The following is a 20,799-nucleotide window of genomic DNA, read 5'->3' on the forward strand; positions in this document are numbered from 1 at the left end:
TTTGAAAAATGTTGACAGTATTTTTATCAACACAGAACATATTTTTGTCAGAAATTAAGCTAGGGTCAATTCCAAAGTGTCTAGGTCAATAAAACGTCATACCAATCAGTCCGCGAAACTTTAGAGAGCTTCCCGCCAGTTTCAAACAAGAAGATGATTTCTCGCCGCTTTCGGCGAGAAAAACGCGTCTAAAATGCCACTCTTGGACCATAAGCCCTATATACTAGCAAAGAAACCGAAAGATTTATATGCATGGGACAAGCAGTATACGATTCCAGTTACAGGAGAAGTTTTCCGAACTCAGGAGTATCCTTGAAATTTAGACAACAATTTATTCTTATGTTGCAGGAAGTACCAAATATGGCGGCCTCCGTATATTTTTTATATTGATTGATTATTTGTTATTATTGGTCTTTTTTAATTGATTAGGGGATAATAGAGATATTAGTAAGCATCTCCGTTACACTATTCAAAATATTTCTGCTTTAAACTGGCAATTTGTCTGACTACTCCTTGTAAATATTAACTTCGTTCACGGAGCGTCAGCCTAGCTCTGAACACAGCGTAGGAGGAGAGCGACTGCTAAGCCGGGTATTCAGAAATTGAATGACCGTGTAGCCAGCACTCTGTTACAGGCATATAATTGCTTTGTCTGCGTCGCCTGTTAGGCGATTGACGCCACCTTCAGTGATTGTACGGGCCTAGCTATAGTCGCTAAAACTTCGTTAAATTACCAATTTAAGAAGGAAAACGATTTTTTGAAGCTATGAAACTGGCTGTATGTTACCATGTGATACCAATTACACACTTATGTGTGCTATATTTCATTTTTCATTGCCTTTTTATTTTGCTTTTTTGTGTTTGTTATTTCTTTATTTCCTAACGTAATTTATTTTTCGAAATTGATAAATAGGCCTATTTATTTAAACAGAAACTCAAAGCAGTTCACTTTACTAGAAAGTTTCTTGCGCCTGAAGAACATTTCTATTTGTATGGACAATTTTTTTTTGTTTTCTTTTGTTTTTAAACTTTAAAAAAAATGATAATAGGTTAGGTGAGATTTTTTTCATACCTGTTAAGCGAACCTGTTGCCCATAAATAAAGATGATTATAAATTAAAATAACATTTTATTTTTTGCCAATTAGCTTACCTACCACCACGAAAAAATGGAAATTTCAGAAAAAAAATTCACTACACTGTTTAGATTTTACCGATAAAATTTTTTATTTTTTTTTTCTTTGTCTGGATGTTTTTGGCAAAAATATTTGCTAAATAAGAAAAATTTAACTTCTTGATGTAAATTTTGTAACGGTTGGGTGGTCTCGTCTTGTTTTTCTTTTTGCTAAAAATAGTTGTTAACGTTTTATTGTTCTCTCTCATGTCGCGTCATTTATAAATTTTAGTATGTTATGTAGGTTTTTTGATGTGCTAAATTGTGATATTGTTATACTTTATAATGTTCCAATTTTCTATTTTAACTTTTAATATATATTACATATCGAGTATTGATCTTTTTTAAATTTATATTTTTTAAATTCTGTACAGCGTCTGTGATAATTTTAATTGGATATTGTTTGCGCTATATTAAATAAAGTTATTATTGTTATTATTTTTTAAAAAAACTTTATTTTAATTTTTCCCCTACCCTATTTCTCATGGATTCAGCAATAAAATCAAAACAAGTCAGATAGGCCAATGCATGATAATTGTGCCATTTTAAAAATAATACTGCAATAATTTGTAATTTATTAATCGCCTTTAGGGGTGCAAACCTAACAAATTTGTATAAAGCACCACAGTGCTTGTTCTGATTGTTTGTAGGCAATATATTCTGCCAAACACTTTCAATGAATGTATGCTTAGCTTTTCCTTAACCTGATAAATTAGCGATTATATAAAAAAGCTAGCCCTCTACAGCTCAAGAAATTGGACGTGCAGGTGTACAGGGAAGTCAAATCTAACATTTAGAGAAGCATTAGATTCTGAAAGGACAGCTGAGGAAGCATTGCAAGACCTATTCCCAACACACTTTGAGAAGATTGCTTGTGAATTGTCTCATCACAGTAAGTTCGTATGCTTGCTTTTACATTCAATTATTAGAAATTGTTACATTATTATTTGTGACCCACTCTACCAAAACTAGGCTCTTGTCTCAAAAAATGAAAAAATACATTATTAGATCTTTGTAATCTAGAGGTCAAAAGCTAAATTTAAAATGATAACAAATAGCAAAGATTAATTATTATATTTTCATTCAAACATGCATTAAGATGGTCAATACATGGGAATTTTAGCTTATTTGAAGGCTTTTGTTTTTTTATGAAAGTGCCTGGTTTTTTCCAGAGTCAGTCACATTTAAATGATGTTATTATTTTTTATTATATTGTATTGACAGTTTACATTGATCTTAGGTTAAATTAAATTAGATTAGTTTCTGAATGCTTTTGCATCTACAGGAAAAAGAAGACTCAAATCTCTATCAATACAGAATGTAAAATTATCATTATAATTATTTTATTTCCAATAAATAGCAATGATTAACAAATCTGATTACATTTGAATTTCTGTGTAAATTCCCAATGTGTATTATGTATAGGTGAATGTTTAAAACATGCAATACATTTTTCTTAAGGCCCTCTGTCTCTTGATCATCTTACGGAGCAAATCGTTGATAAGATTAGCCAAACATTTGTGGTTGGAGAATTGGTGGAGTTAAAAGTGAAAGTCAAATCTAAAGTGTAAGTAAATAAAATGCAAAAACAATGTTTTATTGACATTGTTTTCATTTATCAACAAATTAATAATTATTATTAATCATTTTTGTTGTTCTTGTTGTTATTCTTGATATAAAAACCTCATTATTCTAACATGCATTAAGCGAGGAGAAAGAAAAATTTTCTGCAACTTCAAATCATATACTTTATTACAGTAAATTAATATCCCCTGGCATTTTAGATTTAAAATAATTAAAATTTCTTTTGTTTTAGTATCAGAGGGAAAATATTAAAAGTAGAAGAGGTCAGCAATCATATAAAGGTATGGATAGTGTAAAAAAAGGATTTGAAATTTACAACTTAAATTAGATCTAAAGCTAGTATTATAAAAAAAAGATAACTTATTTAATATTAGACAAAAGTTGAAACAATTATTGATTTTTCTACTCACTTCTTCCTCAAATTTATGGAGTATTATAATGAGTCTGTTAATTTGTAATAAAAAAAATATATTTCTTTGTTCTAGTTTTGTAATTGAAACCTAATGACTTACATAATTTTAAAAGAGTATGTAAATTATGATATTGAGTTAATTGCTTAACAGTCATGAAATTGTGTTACTACTGTATAATGCTTTCTATTAACCTTTGATGTATTGTTTTGCAGATAGGCAAACAGACTGGTTCCCCTTCAAGTGATAAAGAGAATTTTACTGGTGATAGACTTCAGTCACCTTCGAAGGTAGGAAGCTGTGACGTAGCATCCCATGATTTAGTCTGATTTATTCATGAATTTTTTGTTATGGGCTATTTTAATCTTTGGCCAGTATACATGAATGGCATTGTCCTATTTTTTGTACAGGTATTACAATTAGACAGCCTTGCAATAGAATAATGCCCTACATATTATGATAAAGTGTTATCATTCCATTGATTTGGGTTTCAGTGGTAGGTCCTGTTTTTGCTATCCATGCATGTCAGTTGTGGGTGCTGTGATAAGCTCCGCGGGTGGCCGTAGTGCAATTTAATAGGCACTAGCTGACTGTTTAATTGGATTAAAGATAAGCGATAAAGTCGATGTTACTCCTTCTGTTCTATTTTCTCTATGCTATAAGTTATCATGATGAATAAGTCATAAGTTTATCACAATAACGTATGTGAACGTGGCTAATGAGAAGAATTTCTATGCCAGTGGAAAGGGAGGTGTTTAGAATTAGAATATTGATAATAGTATTGGGAGGCTTCTTTTAGTATGCTTTTAGGAGATCAAAGGTCTGACACTTGGACACATACTGTAAGGAAGTGTAACTCCAGCCAAGTGGGACTTGGACTGTATAGGTTTTCGTGTACTCTATCCAGTGAGTGAAATACCAGCCAAGTGGGACTTTGGCTGCACTTTCTACATTTTTAACATTAAACTGCATAGAAACGTTACTACTGCCTATGTATATATGTTTGCCTTCGGACTCGACAACTAGGCACCATCTCAGCAGCATTTTTTTTTTAAATTATTATTATTATATCAATAAAAACTAAAACTAATGATGTCAGAGTGACAAAAGTATATAGAGGGGAAAGAGAGTCATGTCTGCTTGGTTTGTGATTTAACATACATTACGTCTGCTTAAACATTATAAGAGTGATAATCTAATAATTTTTTCTATGTGCCTGTAGGTTGGAAACATCCTTTGCAATATTAAGTTGATTGGAGAAGAGAAGATAATTGGCAGCGTACCGGCTAAAGAACTAGTGTAAGTAGTAATGCAGTTTTTCTCGTCGTTTATGTCACTTTGTACGCACCTAAAGAATATTGGCCATTCTTATAGAAACAAAATTGGAAAATATTAACTAGCAATTAGCTAACATAATGAATCTTGTTCTTTTTTACAGACGACTGGAAGAGGTACCCTCTAAGGACATTATTCAGTTGTTTCTTAAAGCCTACACTATCCAAAGCGATTGTCAAAATAAAAGTCTTTGGGTGGTCTCCGAACAATTAGTCAAGAAATACGGTTTGGTGAACAAGTTCCCAGAGTACCTGCTGTCACCATACAAGGTTAAACATTTACTCTTTCAACTTTAAAAGAATATATATGAACAATTTTTATGATCATTTTTAAATGATTCACATTGAATTGATTTGTCTACCTTTAAGCATAGCATTCATGGTACTTAGTCAAATAAATAAATTGTAATGCAATGAAGGAATTTTTACCATTTAAAGCGGATATATTGACAACTAAAAAGCTGAAAAATTACCATAATATGTAAACTCTTGAAGTAAACAAAACTACAGAGTGTGTATTTAACTTTATTTAAGCTGAATAAAAAATATGATAGATTTACATGATAGCATTTTTCCACTTATATCTGCTGTGGGTGAAATCATAGAAATATCTTAGTTTAGTTTGTTGTTTTTATTCAGAAAGTACTTGTAAAAGAGTAAAAACATGATTTGTGGTATAAAAACACAAAAAGTAACATTAAGTCAACACATAAATTTCTATTCTGTTGGCTTGATTAACATCCATCTGCTTGACTTCTCTAATCCATATTTTTAAAGAAGTAATAATTGTGCTTTATTTAATTTATTTGATATTTCGTTTGATTCAGAATTTGTATTGATTCATTTTGCCAGGTTCAATTTGAAAGCCCTAGGAGACGCAGGTCTGAATCAATAGATTCGCCATCGAAAAAAACTAGAACACCTAAGTCTAAAGGACAGACCGATCTCTTTGCATATTACTCTAAAGAGGAGCATTCTCCTCAAGCCTCAGCTAGTTGTACTTCACCAATACCTGTTTACCTGGATCACACCTATAGCTCACCTGCCAGTAAAAACAAACTGAAGTTTCAGTTCGACCAATCGGGAGACGAACAGATTTGTAGAACAAGTGGGGAAAAATCACAGATAGACTCTAAATCAAAAATTAAAAGTAGCTCAAAGGAGATTGTAAAGATTCCTAAAATGCCAAGTAAGGAATCAACGCTGAGAGTTAACCTGTTCTGTAGAGGGAATGAAGACCAGACTGTAAACGTAGTAGACACAGGCAGTAGTAGCAGCAGTATGAGCGATTCAGACGATGACGTTCCGTTACAGAAGCTTGTCCATTCACCTGCGTCTTTAAAAAAGAAGCTGGCTAATAAAACTGAAATTCCTTCTAGTGATGAAGATGTTCCGCTAATTCAGATTTCACGGGACGAAATTAAATCGAACTGGAAAAAGGTGTTCAAAAAAATGTCGGCAGAAAAGGCAAAGTTAGATAAGTCAAAAAGCGAGAAGAAAAACAGTAGTAAAAAGAAATCAAAGAAGTCCAAAGAATCGGAGAAGAAAAAGAAAAAGGATAAAAGCAAGAAAAGCACTCTTAAAAGTTCATCAAAAAAGACAACGCCCACAAAAGTTTCAACGAAGAAGAAAAGCGCAACACCTGTGAAAATGTCTAAAACAAAATCCAAGAATACTCCTAAGAAAACACCAAGTAAATCATCTTTAAAAAGTAAATTATCTAAAGGAAATACACCAAAGAAATCTTCAAAATCACCTAAAAATAAGGTAGGCACTTTCAATTAATATTTTTCGTGAATAGTTGTAACTTTGGTTTAGTGCTTGATTAAGATATTAAATGAGAATAGTGCCTTTTTTTTTATTTTTATTTTTCCAACGCTCTTAACAGAACTGAAAGAGTTATTCCTAATCCCAAAATTGTTCAACATTTCTTTTTACAATCATGATCATATATATCTACTACTCATGAATATTAGCCCACAGTTTTCTTATTGCTTTTAATTAAGTTAATTTTACTAACTCATATCTTTTCTAGCTCATATTTTTTCTTTCTGTATTTCTATCAGTAAAATATTTATTAATATTATATTAAAACATGTTTTTAGAAATCAATGAAACAGATGACACTCTTTGACATTGGGCGCAAGAAGTCAAGCCACGACTCGAGTGACGATTCAGACGGAAGGTATCAGATTGTGAAACAACCGCCAAAGTCTCCAAGGCCACGAACACCCAAGATGCCTGCAATAGTACAAAAGTAATATATTCTAATTTGTCATTATAGAAGTTAGTAATTAGTTATAGTTTATTTTATATAGAAAAAAGGTGTTAATAATAATGTTTTTTATGATTGAACCTGGAGCATTATTCTTAACAAATTTATTCTTTTCTATGTTTGATAGTTTAAGTTAAGTTTTCAGTCTAGGTTTCTGCTCTTACCATATTTTGACTGTCATTGCAAAAGTTTGCTTCAGCAAAATGTATGACTTACATTTGTCATGTGACTACTCAGAAACTTAGACTCAAACTAACTTAAGTTAAACTACTATACTATAAAAACAACAGTCAAGTGTAGTAAAGCGTCCATTTCACGTACCCCTTGGTACAAAGGGGTGTTTGTAAACTAGATCAGGTGTCAGTTTCCAATATCTAGGCCTAGCTATCCCCTGGCATTGAGCGCCGATAGGCTAATGGCGGCCAGGCCTAGCATGAACCGACAGTGCAGCAGCGAGGTCTACCGCACCAGAGCGTAGCTGAATTTACCATCATAAAAACCAAATTATTTTAATCGCTGGCATTCTTCCACTTAACAAAATATTGTTTTAACTCGTAGTCTTATTCAAACATCTGTATCTTTTATGGCCCTTTCTATCATGTTCTTTACAGATACAATACTGTACAGTACATGTATTTCGTGATCATATCTAGCATTCACTGTGTCAATAAGTTCCTGACCCCAACACTCTTGTTTTGTCATCGTAAACATGTGCGCTCAATCCGACGACACTTACGTTGGTAGTTCGTTGTTCTGGTTAGGTTTATTACATTAATATAGTGATTATTATAGCAGAAATAGAAGAAAAGATCAAACTATTAATAAATAAATACAAAAAACTTGATTTTATTAAGAAAAATATACATTATCACTTTGTACAACGTGCGTAATCAGACTTTTTTAACGGTAATAATTGGTCGATGGTGACGTCACCTGGGGCAAAGACCATTCGTAAAATCGACTTTGTAAAATCAATGATTGTATAATGGGTATTTTACTCAATGGGCAATTTCTGTGCAGTTTACTATTTCTATGTTGTTTTATTTTTATTTACAGGTTAATAAGTGCTAAAAAGTCTAACAAACGACCACAGTATATACATTATCTTAGCCTGTGTGCCCGGCAGCTCACGACTATTCAGCGTAACCATCTGAACCCACTAGTCAAAGAGGAGGTAGCCAGAAAACATGAACAGATTCAAAAGAAATTAAAATGGTAAACAAATATCAAACATAATAACAGTATTTTAGAACATTATAATAATATTTAATAATAATAAGAATACATCACATGTATTAAGTTCTTCCTGGGAGGAGTTCCATATTAATAATAATAAAAGAAATGCATAGCAATTTTTTTTTACGTAGAGATACAAGGCTGTTATCAATTCTAATAACAATAGAATATAGAGTTCGGCCTTCAATTTGAGACAACTTTGGGATCTCGAAAAACTTGGGGTGGTCTCGTGGTTCTGTCTCTACTTAGAGATTTAGCTTTATAAAATTGGTCTTGAATTAGATGGGTCTCGGAATTATATAGGGTTTCAAATTGGACTACAGATAGATATAGTAGAGAAGCAAAATCCTGAATGCCTTTACAGTTCTATACAAGGATTTGACTAGAAATAATCAGTCAATTTAAATTAAATTAATTAATTTTTTTAATAGGAAAGCAATGTCGGAAGAAGAAAAGAAGGCATACCTAAAGGCACAGAGGGTTGAAAAAAGCAAGGTATTAAAGGAAGCCAAGCATAAAAGGATTGAGGAAGCCAAAAGACAAAGAATCGAATTAGCTAAGGTAATATTTGAATCAACAATATTATTATATAACCAAAAAAATTAATAATAGTCATTTTCATTAATTTATTTTTCAAGTAAAAAGTACTTTGATCAAATAAGTTATCACCTTCCAATAAAGCTTTGTCCAGATTATCAAAAAATATGCCCATATATAGTCATGGTGCACCTATGATGTGATGTCATGATGTGATGTCATCATGACCATATTTACGCATGTCACTTGTTTTTGTCAAATAAAATTTGATAGTCCGGACAGGGAAAGGGAACCATTGGGCGTATTCGACTGGTTCATTTCGTTGACTACAAATTTTCGTTGAGTATTATTTTCATTCGACTGGTTCGTAAAATAGACTTACTTGGCAATGAAAATTAACGTAAATCAGAGTACATTAATCAGCGTTAAGTTAGTCATGCGTCCAAAACAAACATGGCCGATTGGTGAGTTCAGAAACAACATTTGTGTTAATATAATTTAGATTAAATTTCAAAAAATAAAAATTATAAATATTTACCCACATGAAGTCAAAAAATAATTGTAGGCTAACAGAATTAAAAAACTGGATGAAAATATTTTTTTTTACTAAAAACCCATACTGTCACAAGCTGAAGCAATCTTGATTACGCAGCGTGTATCACGGTAACTATGCAGTCATTTTGTTTTGTCAAGTATTTACAAGTTTTCTATTCGACTGGTCGTCTTCGATAAGTAGGATTTTACCGCTGCGCAGTTGGGCGTGGTTTAACGAAGAACGACCAGTCGAATACTGCCATTATTTATTGAAAATTGCCTAAAGGACACTCAGATCCTATAACCAAGGTCAATATTGCACCGAGTGCCAGTTGTTGGTGCTATACAAGACTTGTTCTTATTATTTATGTTATGTTGAATTTACTCAACAGCGATATGAGGATCAGGAGCTTATTTTGAAGCCATTGATAATGCCTAAGCCGGTAGAACTTCCAGAAGGCCTCCCTAACACCAGGTTTGGCGACATCGCAATGGTTGCCGAGTTCCTAAACATGTACTCGGGTTTACTAATGCCCGATGATCCGTATCCAATCACAGCTGGTGAGTATACTATTTTTCAGTGTAAACATAAATGCTATTTTTTTTATTTCATGATTACAAATAATGAGGACATAAGCATTGACTTTCATATATGGTGCCCTAGGACAAATATTAAATAACAATTGCAGTAGTTTATCCTGGTATGTATGTTTTTCATTGACCAACATTTACTACTTATTTATATAATTCACATAAAATGTGATATTTACAAAACATTATTATTTTGCACTTTTCTTTTAGAAAATCTTATTCTAGCATTAGTGAGTGGAGCGCAAGGATTTGGCTATCTGTCCCGCTGTTTAGTAATTCTTCTTAAAACCCTTTTACAAGATGACATAGCAGAGGTAAGAACCTCAGGGTTATAAAATTTCATTTATTTAATTACTGTATTTAATAGTTATACACAGCAATGTCCAATGACTGAACATTCTTTAAATCTAAATAAAAAGGAAAATACAATTAAATTCTTTTTTTTTTTTTTTTATCAAAATAAAAAAAAAACACATTACAAAAAGAAATCATTACATACTTCTTTCTTGCACACTGTAATAAAAACTGTTTAATTTGTGCCAATTTTGTTTAGGATTACTCAGAACTTGGAATGAAGTTATCCGGTATTCCTGTGAATATGCATACCGCAACAGAGCTTATGCGTCTCTGTCTTCGGCCAAATGACCAGGAAACTGATGATTCCGACAGTGATGAAGAAATTCACCAGGATGTAGACAATGATGTGGTATGTTTACTGTCCTTTTGAGTTTTATTAATCACAACACTTTACATGTCACAATTTACCAACTTACTTCTACCTACATATAATTGATAGCAACATAATCTTTTATCCACAGACCTTTCTTAAGTTGTGTTAATAACGTAGAACTGTTTGGTTCCTTATGCCTATAAAAATAGAGTAATATTAGCTAATTTACACACTGATTGCTCTGAGCTTAGTCCTCTGTTTGTGGCCTACTTTCATATTATACTTATAAAAACACAGCAATTTTTAATTCACTCTTTAGCCACAACATTTAGTGGAGAAGCTAGAAACAAAGGAATTTTATGAATTGGATCCTGATGAAAAGATTGTCTTGTTGATCTGTCTTTGCCACCGTATCATGTCCTCATATTCAGTCATTGATTTCATGGAAGACAAACAACGGGAAGCAACTAAACTTTGGTAAGATTTTGATGCCTTGAACTTCAGGATATTAAAACAGTTTTCTTTGTAGATGGGGACTCCACTCACTTTATCTATAGAAATTTATTTTCTATCAGATGGTCAACTTCATTAGATAATTACATTACTTTGACATTTTTGGCCGGGAATGATAAAGAATATCATTCCAATATATTTTATCCACATAGGAAGGAGAAGCTTAAAATTCTGAAGGAAAAGAATGACAAAGTGAAGGAAGAAAAGAAGAAAATCAAGGAACAAAAAGAAGCTTTACAGGTTCAAAAGGAAGAAGAGGAGAAGAAGAAAGAAACTGCAACAAACAATGGAGAAAAGATTCAAGCTAAGAAAGGTAAGAATAAGGTTGTCTTTAAAGCCTTGTCCACACTATCAAATTTTATTTGACAAAAAACATGTGACATGCCTAAATATGGTCATGATGACATCACATCATCACCATATATAAGCACATGTTTACTATATATGGGCATACATCAGATTTTTGTAAAAAAAAAAATTTGAAAATCTACACATCTCTTTGTAATTGAGAGGTCAAAAGCTAATAACTGATGCAAACATTTTTTAAAAACTGATAACAAATGGCGAAGATATAATAATTTGTATTTTCGGTCCAACATACATTAAGATGGTCAATACATGGGAATTTTAGCTGATTTGACTTTTGATACAAGCACCTGGCTGGTCACATTTGTGAATTTGTTATAAGAATGCTCACAATGCAGTAAAAGAGATCCTATTGTAGGTTGATGCGTTAAAAATAATGCTGGTTAAAATGACAATCACTTTGATCTGGAAGAAATAGTGCTAAATAAGAACTGATTGTTGTAAACTTTCTCACTTTTGATATTCTAAATTATATATAATTTTACAGAAGTGAAAAAAACAGAGAAGGTAAAGGAAGAGAAAGAGGAGGAAATTGTCATTCCAGAAGATGACAATGATTTGATATCCGTTATCAAACGGCGGCGATTACAGTCTGCCAAGATGAAAGCCGAGCGTGCCGAGCAAGAACGCAAGGAGAAGGAAAGACGTATAAAAGATCAAGAAGAGCTAAAGAAACAGAAGGAAGCAGAGTCTTTTGAAAAGAAATTTGAGGTAAATAAAATTTGATTGTATGAACAGGATTTTACTAATGATAAAATGACTATGAGTATATAGCCTGAAAACATATTTATTAGCTTTTTAAGAACTAGAATCTTAAATTTTGATTTCTTTTTTTTTGGGTAATCCAGCTATTATAAAAATATGTATAATTAACTTACTAAACATGTTTTAACTCTTGACAAGAGGCATAACTATAAGTGAAGTGATGGTAGCTCTGACCTTCCGATGCTATCGGTTATAAACGCCACATATTTTCCATATGGGTCAAAAAGATGTAAAGGTAAAGAAATTCTGGATCATCATTTGGATCCAGAATGAACTGATTTCCTCATATAAGAGTCTAAGATCATTATTTTCAATAGCAGTCATTAAAAATAATGAACGCTTGTATAGCATATATAAAGTCAATTGTCTGGTACCCATTTTCTCATTTTACAGGAGGGCATTCAGCTAGCTAAGTCAATATTGCGTAGCCAGCCACTAGGGGTGGATCGTAATCACAGTCGATATTGGCTGTTCTCCAGTGTTGTGCCGGGTTTATTTGTTGAGAAAGGTTGGGCTTCAAAGGATATCGGCAAATCGTTTAAAGAGGATGATAATGAAAGTGACACCGATTCAGATGACTCCGACCTGCCCACTGAGGGTATCGAATTAACGTAAGTATTGTTACTACATAAGCCCTCCCTCTTATTTTTATTCAGAATGCTTAGATTTGTAATTTTTGAGATTTTGAAGGTAAGTTGTACATATAATATGTAAGTCTCATTTAAGATAACAACTTTATTCCTCTATATTATGAAAATACAGGTCACTCTCCAATAATTTTTGGGACCAGTGTTTCCATGGTATTTAGCAGCTTTGGTCTTTAATTACACAAATATAAATATAAAAGACATTGTTGATTAGGGACCACAGAAGAATGGTTTTTAATTAGAAGTCTTTAATTGGAGATGCCTTCAATTAGAGGGAGACCTGTAATTCTAAATTATATTAAATCTAATTTATGAAGTAATTTGCAGTAAAATTGAATGAATTTTATTTTTTTAACCTTAAATAAACATATAACTATTTAACATCTTAACTCATGCAGATGCAAGTATATTTGATTGCATATAGACCAGTGAAAAAAAAAATTAAGTAGCTAGCTCATGCATATTTGAAATGTTATGTTAGCATTCAGCACTGTTACACAATATAAAATATTTGATTTTTTTGTGTGTGTTTAGCATTCCAAAGGTAGGCCAGAATATGTGGTTCCAGTATGAATCCCAAAAAGATCTTGATACCCTGATTGAGGTCATGAATAACCAAGGTATCAGAGAAAGCAACCTCTACACGGTCCTCAAGAAAAACTACCAGGATATTGTCAAGTCAATCAACACATCCAGGCGGTATGTTTATATTTCTGATATGAATATTCATAAATTATTTAAATGAAATATTTAGTGCCAATTCAAAAAATTTAATTGAACTTTCCAGATTGCCAATCAAACTTAACCAAGTCACCAATCAGAACAGTGTCATTAATATATGCATGTCCATCAAACACCCTGTTATCCCACAAATGCATGTACATTTATGCTATTGTTTTGTGGGACCTTAGCAACAATATCCAAGGGGCGTGGCTTAGCGGAAAGATCCATTATCTTGAGCCTACCTTTTATTACATATCATTTTGAGACTATTGATTAATTTACTATGTTTTTTTAGATCTAGCCCTGGGCTAAGAGCGTGTAACGGACCAGAGGATCTTCTTGCCGCTTTCAAAGAAGACCTTCTGGATGAGGAACTTCATATACGACAGGGAAATCTGGGAGGAGTCGAGTCATTTCAAGTCTGGGAGAAGAGTTTGCAAACTGCAGAGGATCTAGAAACACTGGTTAGTGATTAGTGAATTGTTATTTTCAAGATCAAAGATAATGTTTACCTACTTGAAATTTAAAGTGTTCAACTTGAAAACTAAATTGTGCTCATTTTTGGTTGGGCTTGCACCTATTATGGACCAGAAAATTAACAACCATTGTGAGCATGCAAATACAGAATTCTTACCCTAGGCTTGTACATAGAACCTAGGTATCACACTGTATAGAGTTTTCATTCTGAAAGTATAATGATGGGCTTATATGCAGGTTTACCATTTTACTTGAAATTACTGAAATGTCATATGGTATGGCTTATACTTGAGAATATATGATACACAAATAAGTACACATTTAACAAATTAACAGATCCATGGTCTCTTTCAATTCTATTAGTATTATTACTGTTTCATTACCATTAATGAATTAATTATTATTAATAATTAATTATTAATTATTATTATTAATTATTATTAATTATTGTGCTTGACAGGGGCGTTTGCTGATTGAAACCCAGAGCTCCACAAATCCAAAATTCTTGCAAGGTGTAATGGCAATGAAGAAGCACAAAGTAAGAGTAGAAGAAAATGATGAGGATGATGGAGGTAAGTGGTCCCAATGATACCAATCATCAAGGATGGTTGTGTAATATCCTTTAGTTTAAGTGCTGCAAGTTAAATTATTCAGAAGGGGATTTCTAATCCATTCATACAACTGAAATTTATTTTTACACAGGCCATCATAGATATTTTTATTATTTCATTGTTTTACTGTATATTTTAATGTTTTTATTTTGTTTATAGATGCTGACAAACCTGAAGTTACTGAGAAAGTACTTAAATGGCGTGAGGCAGTAGAGAATCCCACCACCTTATCAAGACTTCATGTCTTATTAGGGATATTTGAATCCAGTGTGAAATGGGAGAAGTCTGCAGAAAATGCAAAGTGTAAGATCTGCAGAAAGAAGGGCAACGATGATAGGTTATTGCTATGTGATGAGTGTAATCAACCATTCCATCTATTGTGCTTACGCCCTGCTTTGAAAGCTGTTCCAAAGGGTGAATGGAAGTGTCCATCTTGTAAGGTAGGCTGCTATAACAGTGAGAACTGATTTGATTAGTTCAATAAACTAGTATTTTATATGAAAAATTTAGTATTTAGACTATATATGTGAAAGTAATTATGTCTTACAATATTACTGCTTGTAACTACCATGAAGTGCCTCTTTACAGCTGCTAGGTAAAGCACGGACCACGCCCATACGCAATTAAGCACAATGACGCTGCAAGTTATGGTTATTCACCTACCTTTACCACAACCTTACTGTCGGATGTACCCCTATTCAAGTGCCATCCATTGGTTTCTGTTCATTCCAGTGTTATATAAAGTTATATTCTGCCTTTTACAATTGATATGTAGCTTTATATGCATTTGCAAGAAAATGAATGTTAACATCCTAGTGGAGTGATTTCAATATTTTCATATAATATAAATAATAATAGTATATACACATAAACATTTATACATTACATTATAAATTGTGTGCTAGCTTCCTGACCATACCCAGACCATTCCATGTAGTATCATTTAGTAAAGCAAGATAGATAAAAAAAGAAATAGCATATTTGATGACAGTGGTAATATTTCATATGTTTTATGCTCCTTAGCCTCAAACTCCACGACGTACCGCCAGAAACCGTGTCATTTACGAAGATGACGATGATGATGACGACGATGATAGTGACGGGGAGGAGGAAGAGCACTATTGTTTGGTTTGTGAGGAACAGGGAGAACTTCTAAATTGTTCTGAGTGTGAAAGCTTCTACCACAGGGATTGCCATGAACCCCCTCTTCGAAATTTCCCAAGGTAAGGTAAAATCAACCAGGAAGGGGCGCTTTAAGATCAGCTTGCTTGTAAGAATATACCTCTATAGATACAGTCAAATAAATAGTAAGATAACTCTTCTGAAACCGTAGAATGAAATAATTTTCTTGGTATGGTGAATCAATGAAGTAAAGTATTTTATGTCCAACTCTACAACTAAAAATTAATACATTTGATTTAATTTATTATTTATTTACCTAGCGGTACATGGATGTAAATACTGTTACATTTAACTAAACACCAAATGTATTTTATTTTCTCCTGTAGGGGAAAATGGGTTTGCAGTGATTGCACTTCCGGTGGGAGGAGGCGAACAAAATCAAAAAGGGCGAGGAATGCTGCTAAGAAAAAAGCCAAGAAACCAGCACCAGCCTCTCGAAAGCGGATAAGATATGAAGATGATGATGATTCTGACCAGCAAGTGGTAACCACAACAAAGAGAGCTAAGCAAGTATTTGAAACAAGAGTAAGTGCTATTTAATATCTACACCTAAGATTGTTGATAGATACATCTTTATACGGTATTAGATGCAAATATGAGGTTGACATGAAAAAATGATTTATTCATGTGCATAATTTGCAGTAAAGTTGGTTATCAATTACTTTGTGTTCCATGAGACAGTCCGTACTTTTAATTTAAAGTTTCGGCAACACACACATGGGACCATAATTTACCAAGAACCAACAGATTTTACATCTCTGCAAAGAATATAATTGGCTGCTCTTCTTGCAGTTCATCCCTCTACCATAAAACATAAGTAGAGCAGCTGAATAGAATTGAATAAAGGTACTTCAATTTTCATGGTTCAGTACACACACACACACCAGCTGCCACCAACAGTAGTCAAACAGTTGTTTCCTTGAACAATTGGACCAGATAGTTGATGGAACAAAGAAATTCACAACAGTACCGGCTCCCAAATTAAATACAAATAATTAGAATAAAAAATACAACTATTAAATTACTTTTTTAATCATAATGACACCCAGTAAATCAACTTTCATTATTACAACAAATTATTTTCTTTTTCTTTAACAGAATTCATGCTTAGAGTTTAATTTTAAATGATATTGTAAGTTGTTTTATCCCATCAGAAATAATCTAATTCATTTTTTAAATGTCTTGAATAGATTCTTGAAGATATATTATACAGACTTAAAAAATCAAAGGATAGCACACCATTTAGAAAGCCTATTGACAAAAAAGAGGTAAGGTTTTGATGGCTTTTAAGTTATATTTATGAATTTATTAAATAATAAAATTTAATGAAAAAGAGTAAATTATAAATAGTGAGGCAAACATAATGTACAGGACAAATGACCCAGTTCTTAGAAACTCGAAATTTTTTTTTTTTTTCAATTGTTTCAATTCAATGTTTATTTTCACCATTTATCATTTTTCCATAAATGTAAAAACTGATGTACAGTTACAATTTGTGTTTTGTGGCTGCCCACCATGTCCTAAATGAATGTGGTGTAATTGTTGGATTCAGACTCGTTTGTTGTAGAAATGAATTCATTACACGTCAACATTTAGTATTACTTAAATTTGAGAGAAAAATAATCATGATGTTTATTTTTTTTTTGCAGGCGAAACAATATTACAAGGTTGTAAAGAATCCTGTAGACCTACAGACGATACAAACAAGAACCTTGTGTTTAGAATATAACAATTATGACAGTTTCATAGCTGATATAAAACTCATATTTAGCAATGCAGAGCTGTATTATGAGGTATGTATAGAAACTTCCAAACATATAGTTATAAAATTAAATTTAAAGAGATCAAGTTTTTGTTGATTTTCCGACCTTTTACTACAATCATCTTTATCTTGATTGCCAGCAAAGAATATAAGATCTGTACTATTATTATGTTTGTTATTGGCAAAGAATTTTTTTCTCTTTGTTTCGTTGTGTGCACAATATGGCCATTGTCCACAATAGAAATTTGCCGACAGGGCGTCTGAACCAAAGGGCTGACTAGAGCCTCAGTTAGGGTCCTGAAATAAAAAGTATCTGGTAGGGTTTACAGGGTTTTTATGGATTGTTATAGCCCAAAGTGTGCTTTTAGACCACAATATTAAGAATTGACAATAAAAATAACGTTATTTGAATAGGAAAATTATTATCTTTGATCTGACGACCTCCTTGTGGCGTTGGATGATGGGGGTTCAGGCCTGTCTGATGGGGGAAAACTCCTGCTGGTTCCACCACTGGCTAGGGAATTACAAAAACTTAACTGCAGCTCTACCTTTGGTGGAAAATTAGGCACAGTCCACCAGGGGACATTCCATTCCTTAAAAAATGTTGTAGAATAAATGATCCACCTTGTAATTCTTTATTGCAGGAGGGTTCTGAGGAGGTGATGCAGTCGGAGAGACTGGAGAAATTGTTCATTGAAACGTTACAGAGACTTATACCAAACGCAGTGTACAGCCGAACATCTAAGGGCCAAGAGTCCAGTTCAGATAGTGACAAAAACCATAACACCAGAAAACGACGCAAAGTTTGTTTATGATGAGCAAGATCCTAGATATTTTAAAACTAATCTATTATGTACCTTTTTTTTCTAGTAACAATTGCATTTTAATGTAAAAAAGTAAATGTTTGTACAACAAAAAACATGTTTCCAATATCTTACTGAACCATATATTTCCATTATTATTTCACAAACATTTTTGTGCTGTGTGAGTAAATATTTACTATGTATTCTACTGTAAGAAGCATAAGTTGTTTAATTCATAACAAATTTGTACTTCACACAACATATTTATTTCAGTTGTACTGTGTGAGGATTCCTATTGCTTTGGTATATTTTTTGGAATTGCACCCGATTTGCAACGCGATTCCTATTGGTTAGATATCTGTTACCAATTACACATGTGACTTTAGTGATGATTCCTATTGGTTAAATCTCTGTTATAAACACAGTGTCATCTGTAAAGTTTTGTGAATTTTTATTTTACTACATTGGTTGGGGAAAATAATTGGTTTGTACTGTAATTACACTGATCATTTTTAAATGGAAATACTCGGTGAAAAATTAATTATTAAAAATCATTTAATTTACAATGATTTTTATGATGCAAAAAGAGGTAATTGTTAAAATCTTACAAAAAAAAATGAATTTCTTATTTATAAATTTATAATTCCAGCAACTTTTGATAGCATATTTTAAATGTTAAATTAAGAATCTGGATTTGTTGAAATTTGTTGATTGGTAAAAATTTAAATCAAAAGAAGATCAAAGAAAGAAGGAATAGGCTGGAAATTTTTCGTGAGCACTTGCCTCATTTTTCCGACTTTTAGCTTCATTTTAAAGCTGATATTTATGGTTTTGGTTTTTTTATCAATTAATTGCCTTTATGGTTTATATTGTAGGTTTTTTTTAGTTTAGTTTTGTTTGATATTATATGTAGTTCAATTTGATACAACATGTCTAAATAGGTAGCTCCCTGATGCAAAGAGTCAGTTTATTAGATCATATGTTATTTTTAATAGTAAAAGCAATATTTCCTCAATTATTATGTGATCTACAGTATTATTTTTTTTAGTTTGATGATAGTGCTCATTGGGTTTGCTTTCATGTTTGTGAATTTTTGTTGTCAGCATGAAAAGAAATCTTAAAATCAAGAAAAACCTTCATAAATGATGTCATGATCTAGCATTTAAATTACATGATACAAATATGGGCGAATTGTAGTTAGCAAGAAAGTAAGATATTCTAACAGATTTTACCAGAGATTAAACAAATTTGAGAAGGCTTGAAGACCATATTCCTCATTTGCATATTTATTAATAACAAAGTTTCTATATAAAAAGATATTAAATTTACAGGTTTAAGATACTGTTCAAGATTTTTTGATTACAAATTCCTAATGTATCCCCATTTAATATGGAAATTCCAAATACAAGATTATTTTCCCAGAAATTACAAAGCTATGTTAATCCATGATGAACTTAAAAATAGGGTGATGTATATGTAATTAATAAATTGTTGGTGGATGTGTATAAGATGTGTAGTTAGATTTTGCTTTTAGTTTCTATAGCGCTCATGATATGTAAATAACACAAACTGGACTGAAGTGTAACTATACAGGAACAATACTAATATTATGCTCAACCGTTTATATAATACCAACGCTTGCATACACCTTTGTGCCTCACCTGTGTATAAATGTCAGTTTTACCTTTGGTTAAGATGTGAAATAAATCCATTTGATATGAGAATTGTGTGTACTTTCCTCTGTTCCAAGGTGTTTTATGTAATACCACATTTATACAAATAAACGCCTCAGGGGACTTTATTGTTGAGAAGGGTTTTTGAGGGGAGTTTACTAGGGGATACAGGATTTGGCAGTAGGGGGTTCTGTGAGAGTCCATACGCCCTCAGGCCTACCATGGTTGGTGCGGAAATTGCACTCTTAAAAATCTTACAGGTACCATGTTCATATCAACAGTACAAAACAAAAATGTTTGATATAATTTAGGGGTGCGACCTCACAGTTGCTCCCCCATCATCAGCCCCAAGTTTATTCGAGGGAGGAATTTATTTATTGTGTGTAAGGAAGGAATCCCTCTTTTGAGGGAGACAATTATTCAAAATTAGACTTTATTCAAAACAGGGCATTTATTTAAATATATACGGTATATAATGCTTGTTTTCCATAAAATCGCTACATGCTATAGCTGACAAATTTGTCGATGCTGATTGGTACGCAGTGTATTGATTGCAGAGAAATTCTGTAGATAGCGACAGTGTTGCAATTTTATGCTTGGATGATATGGATCAAACAACTGCAATATGGTTTACTATTGTATCGTTTAGAGATTGCCAGCACTATTCAGTCTACTTTGCTGGGCCAGTGGTGGCTCCAGAAATTTCAACAGGATCCAAGTCATCCAACAGTGGAGTCCGAACCAATGGGTTGCCTAGACCTTCATAAGGACCCTAGAATAATATCCCTATGGCAGGGTTCATGGGGAGAGCATTATTTGGCTTAGACTGGTTCAAAATTGTGCTTTTAGACAACAATATTCAATATTCAATATCATCAATAAATTAATATTTTTAGTGATGTCATACAATGAGGGTTCATCAGTGGTGGTGCTA

At 32.5% G+C, this 20,799-nt stretch overlaps 1 protein-coding gene across 1 annotated transcript; it reads left to right on the plus strand.

Moving 5' to 3' along the window:
- Positions 1 to 92: 92 nt before the first annotated feature.
- Positions 93 to 19,916, plus strand: LOC117105228 (tyrosine-protein kinase BAZ1B-like). Its single transcript, XM_033246307.1, has 27 exons — positions 93 to 306; positions 1,889 to 2,064; positions 2,634 to 2,739; positions 2,989 to 3,037; positions 3,382 to 3,456; positions 4,389 to 4,465; positions 4,605 to 4,770; positions 5,353 to 6,267; positions 6,606 to 6,757; positions 7,832 to 7,990; positions 8,443 to 8,572; positions 9,475 to 9,643; positions 9,884 to 9,987; positions 10,227 to 10,379; positions 10,663 to 10,820; positions 11,009 to 11,169; positions 11,710 to 11,933; positions 12,381 to 12,598; positions 13,169 to 13,333; positions 13,653 to 13,821; positions 14,295 to 14,406; positions 14,605 to 14,885; positions 15,469 to 15,668; positions 15,954 to 16,152; positions 16,818 to 16,895; positions 17,277 to 17,420; positions 18,034 to 19,916. The coding sequence occupies exons 1-27, from the start codon at positions 194 to 196 to the stop codon at positions 18,202 to 18,204; spliced, it is 4,824 nt and encodes a 1,607-aa protein (XP_033102198.1). The 5' UTR covers positions 93 to 193; the 3' UTR covers positions 18,205 to 19,916.
- Positions 19,917 to 20,799: the final 883 nt, after the last annotated feature.

Source organism: Anneissia japonica, unplaced genomic scaffold (genome assembly GCF_011630105.1).
Source record: "Anneissia japonica isolate Jap-2015-1 unplaced genomic scaffold, ASM1163010v1 scaffold287726_len2788222_cov184, whole genome shotgun sequence".
NCBI classification, from domain to species: Eukaryota; Metazoa; Echinodermata; class Crinoidea; order Comatulida; family Comatulidae; genus Anneissia; species Anneissia japonica.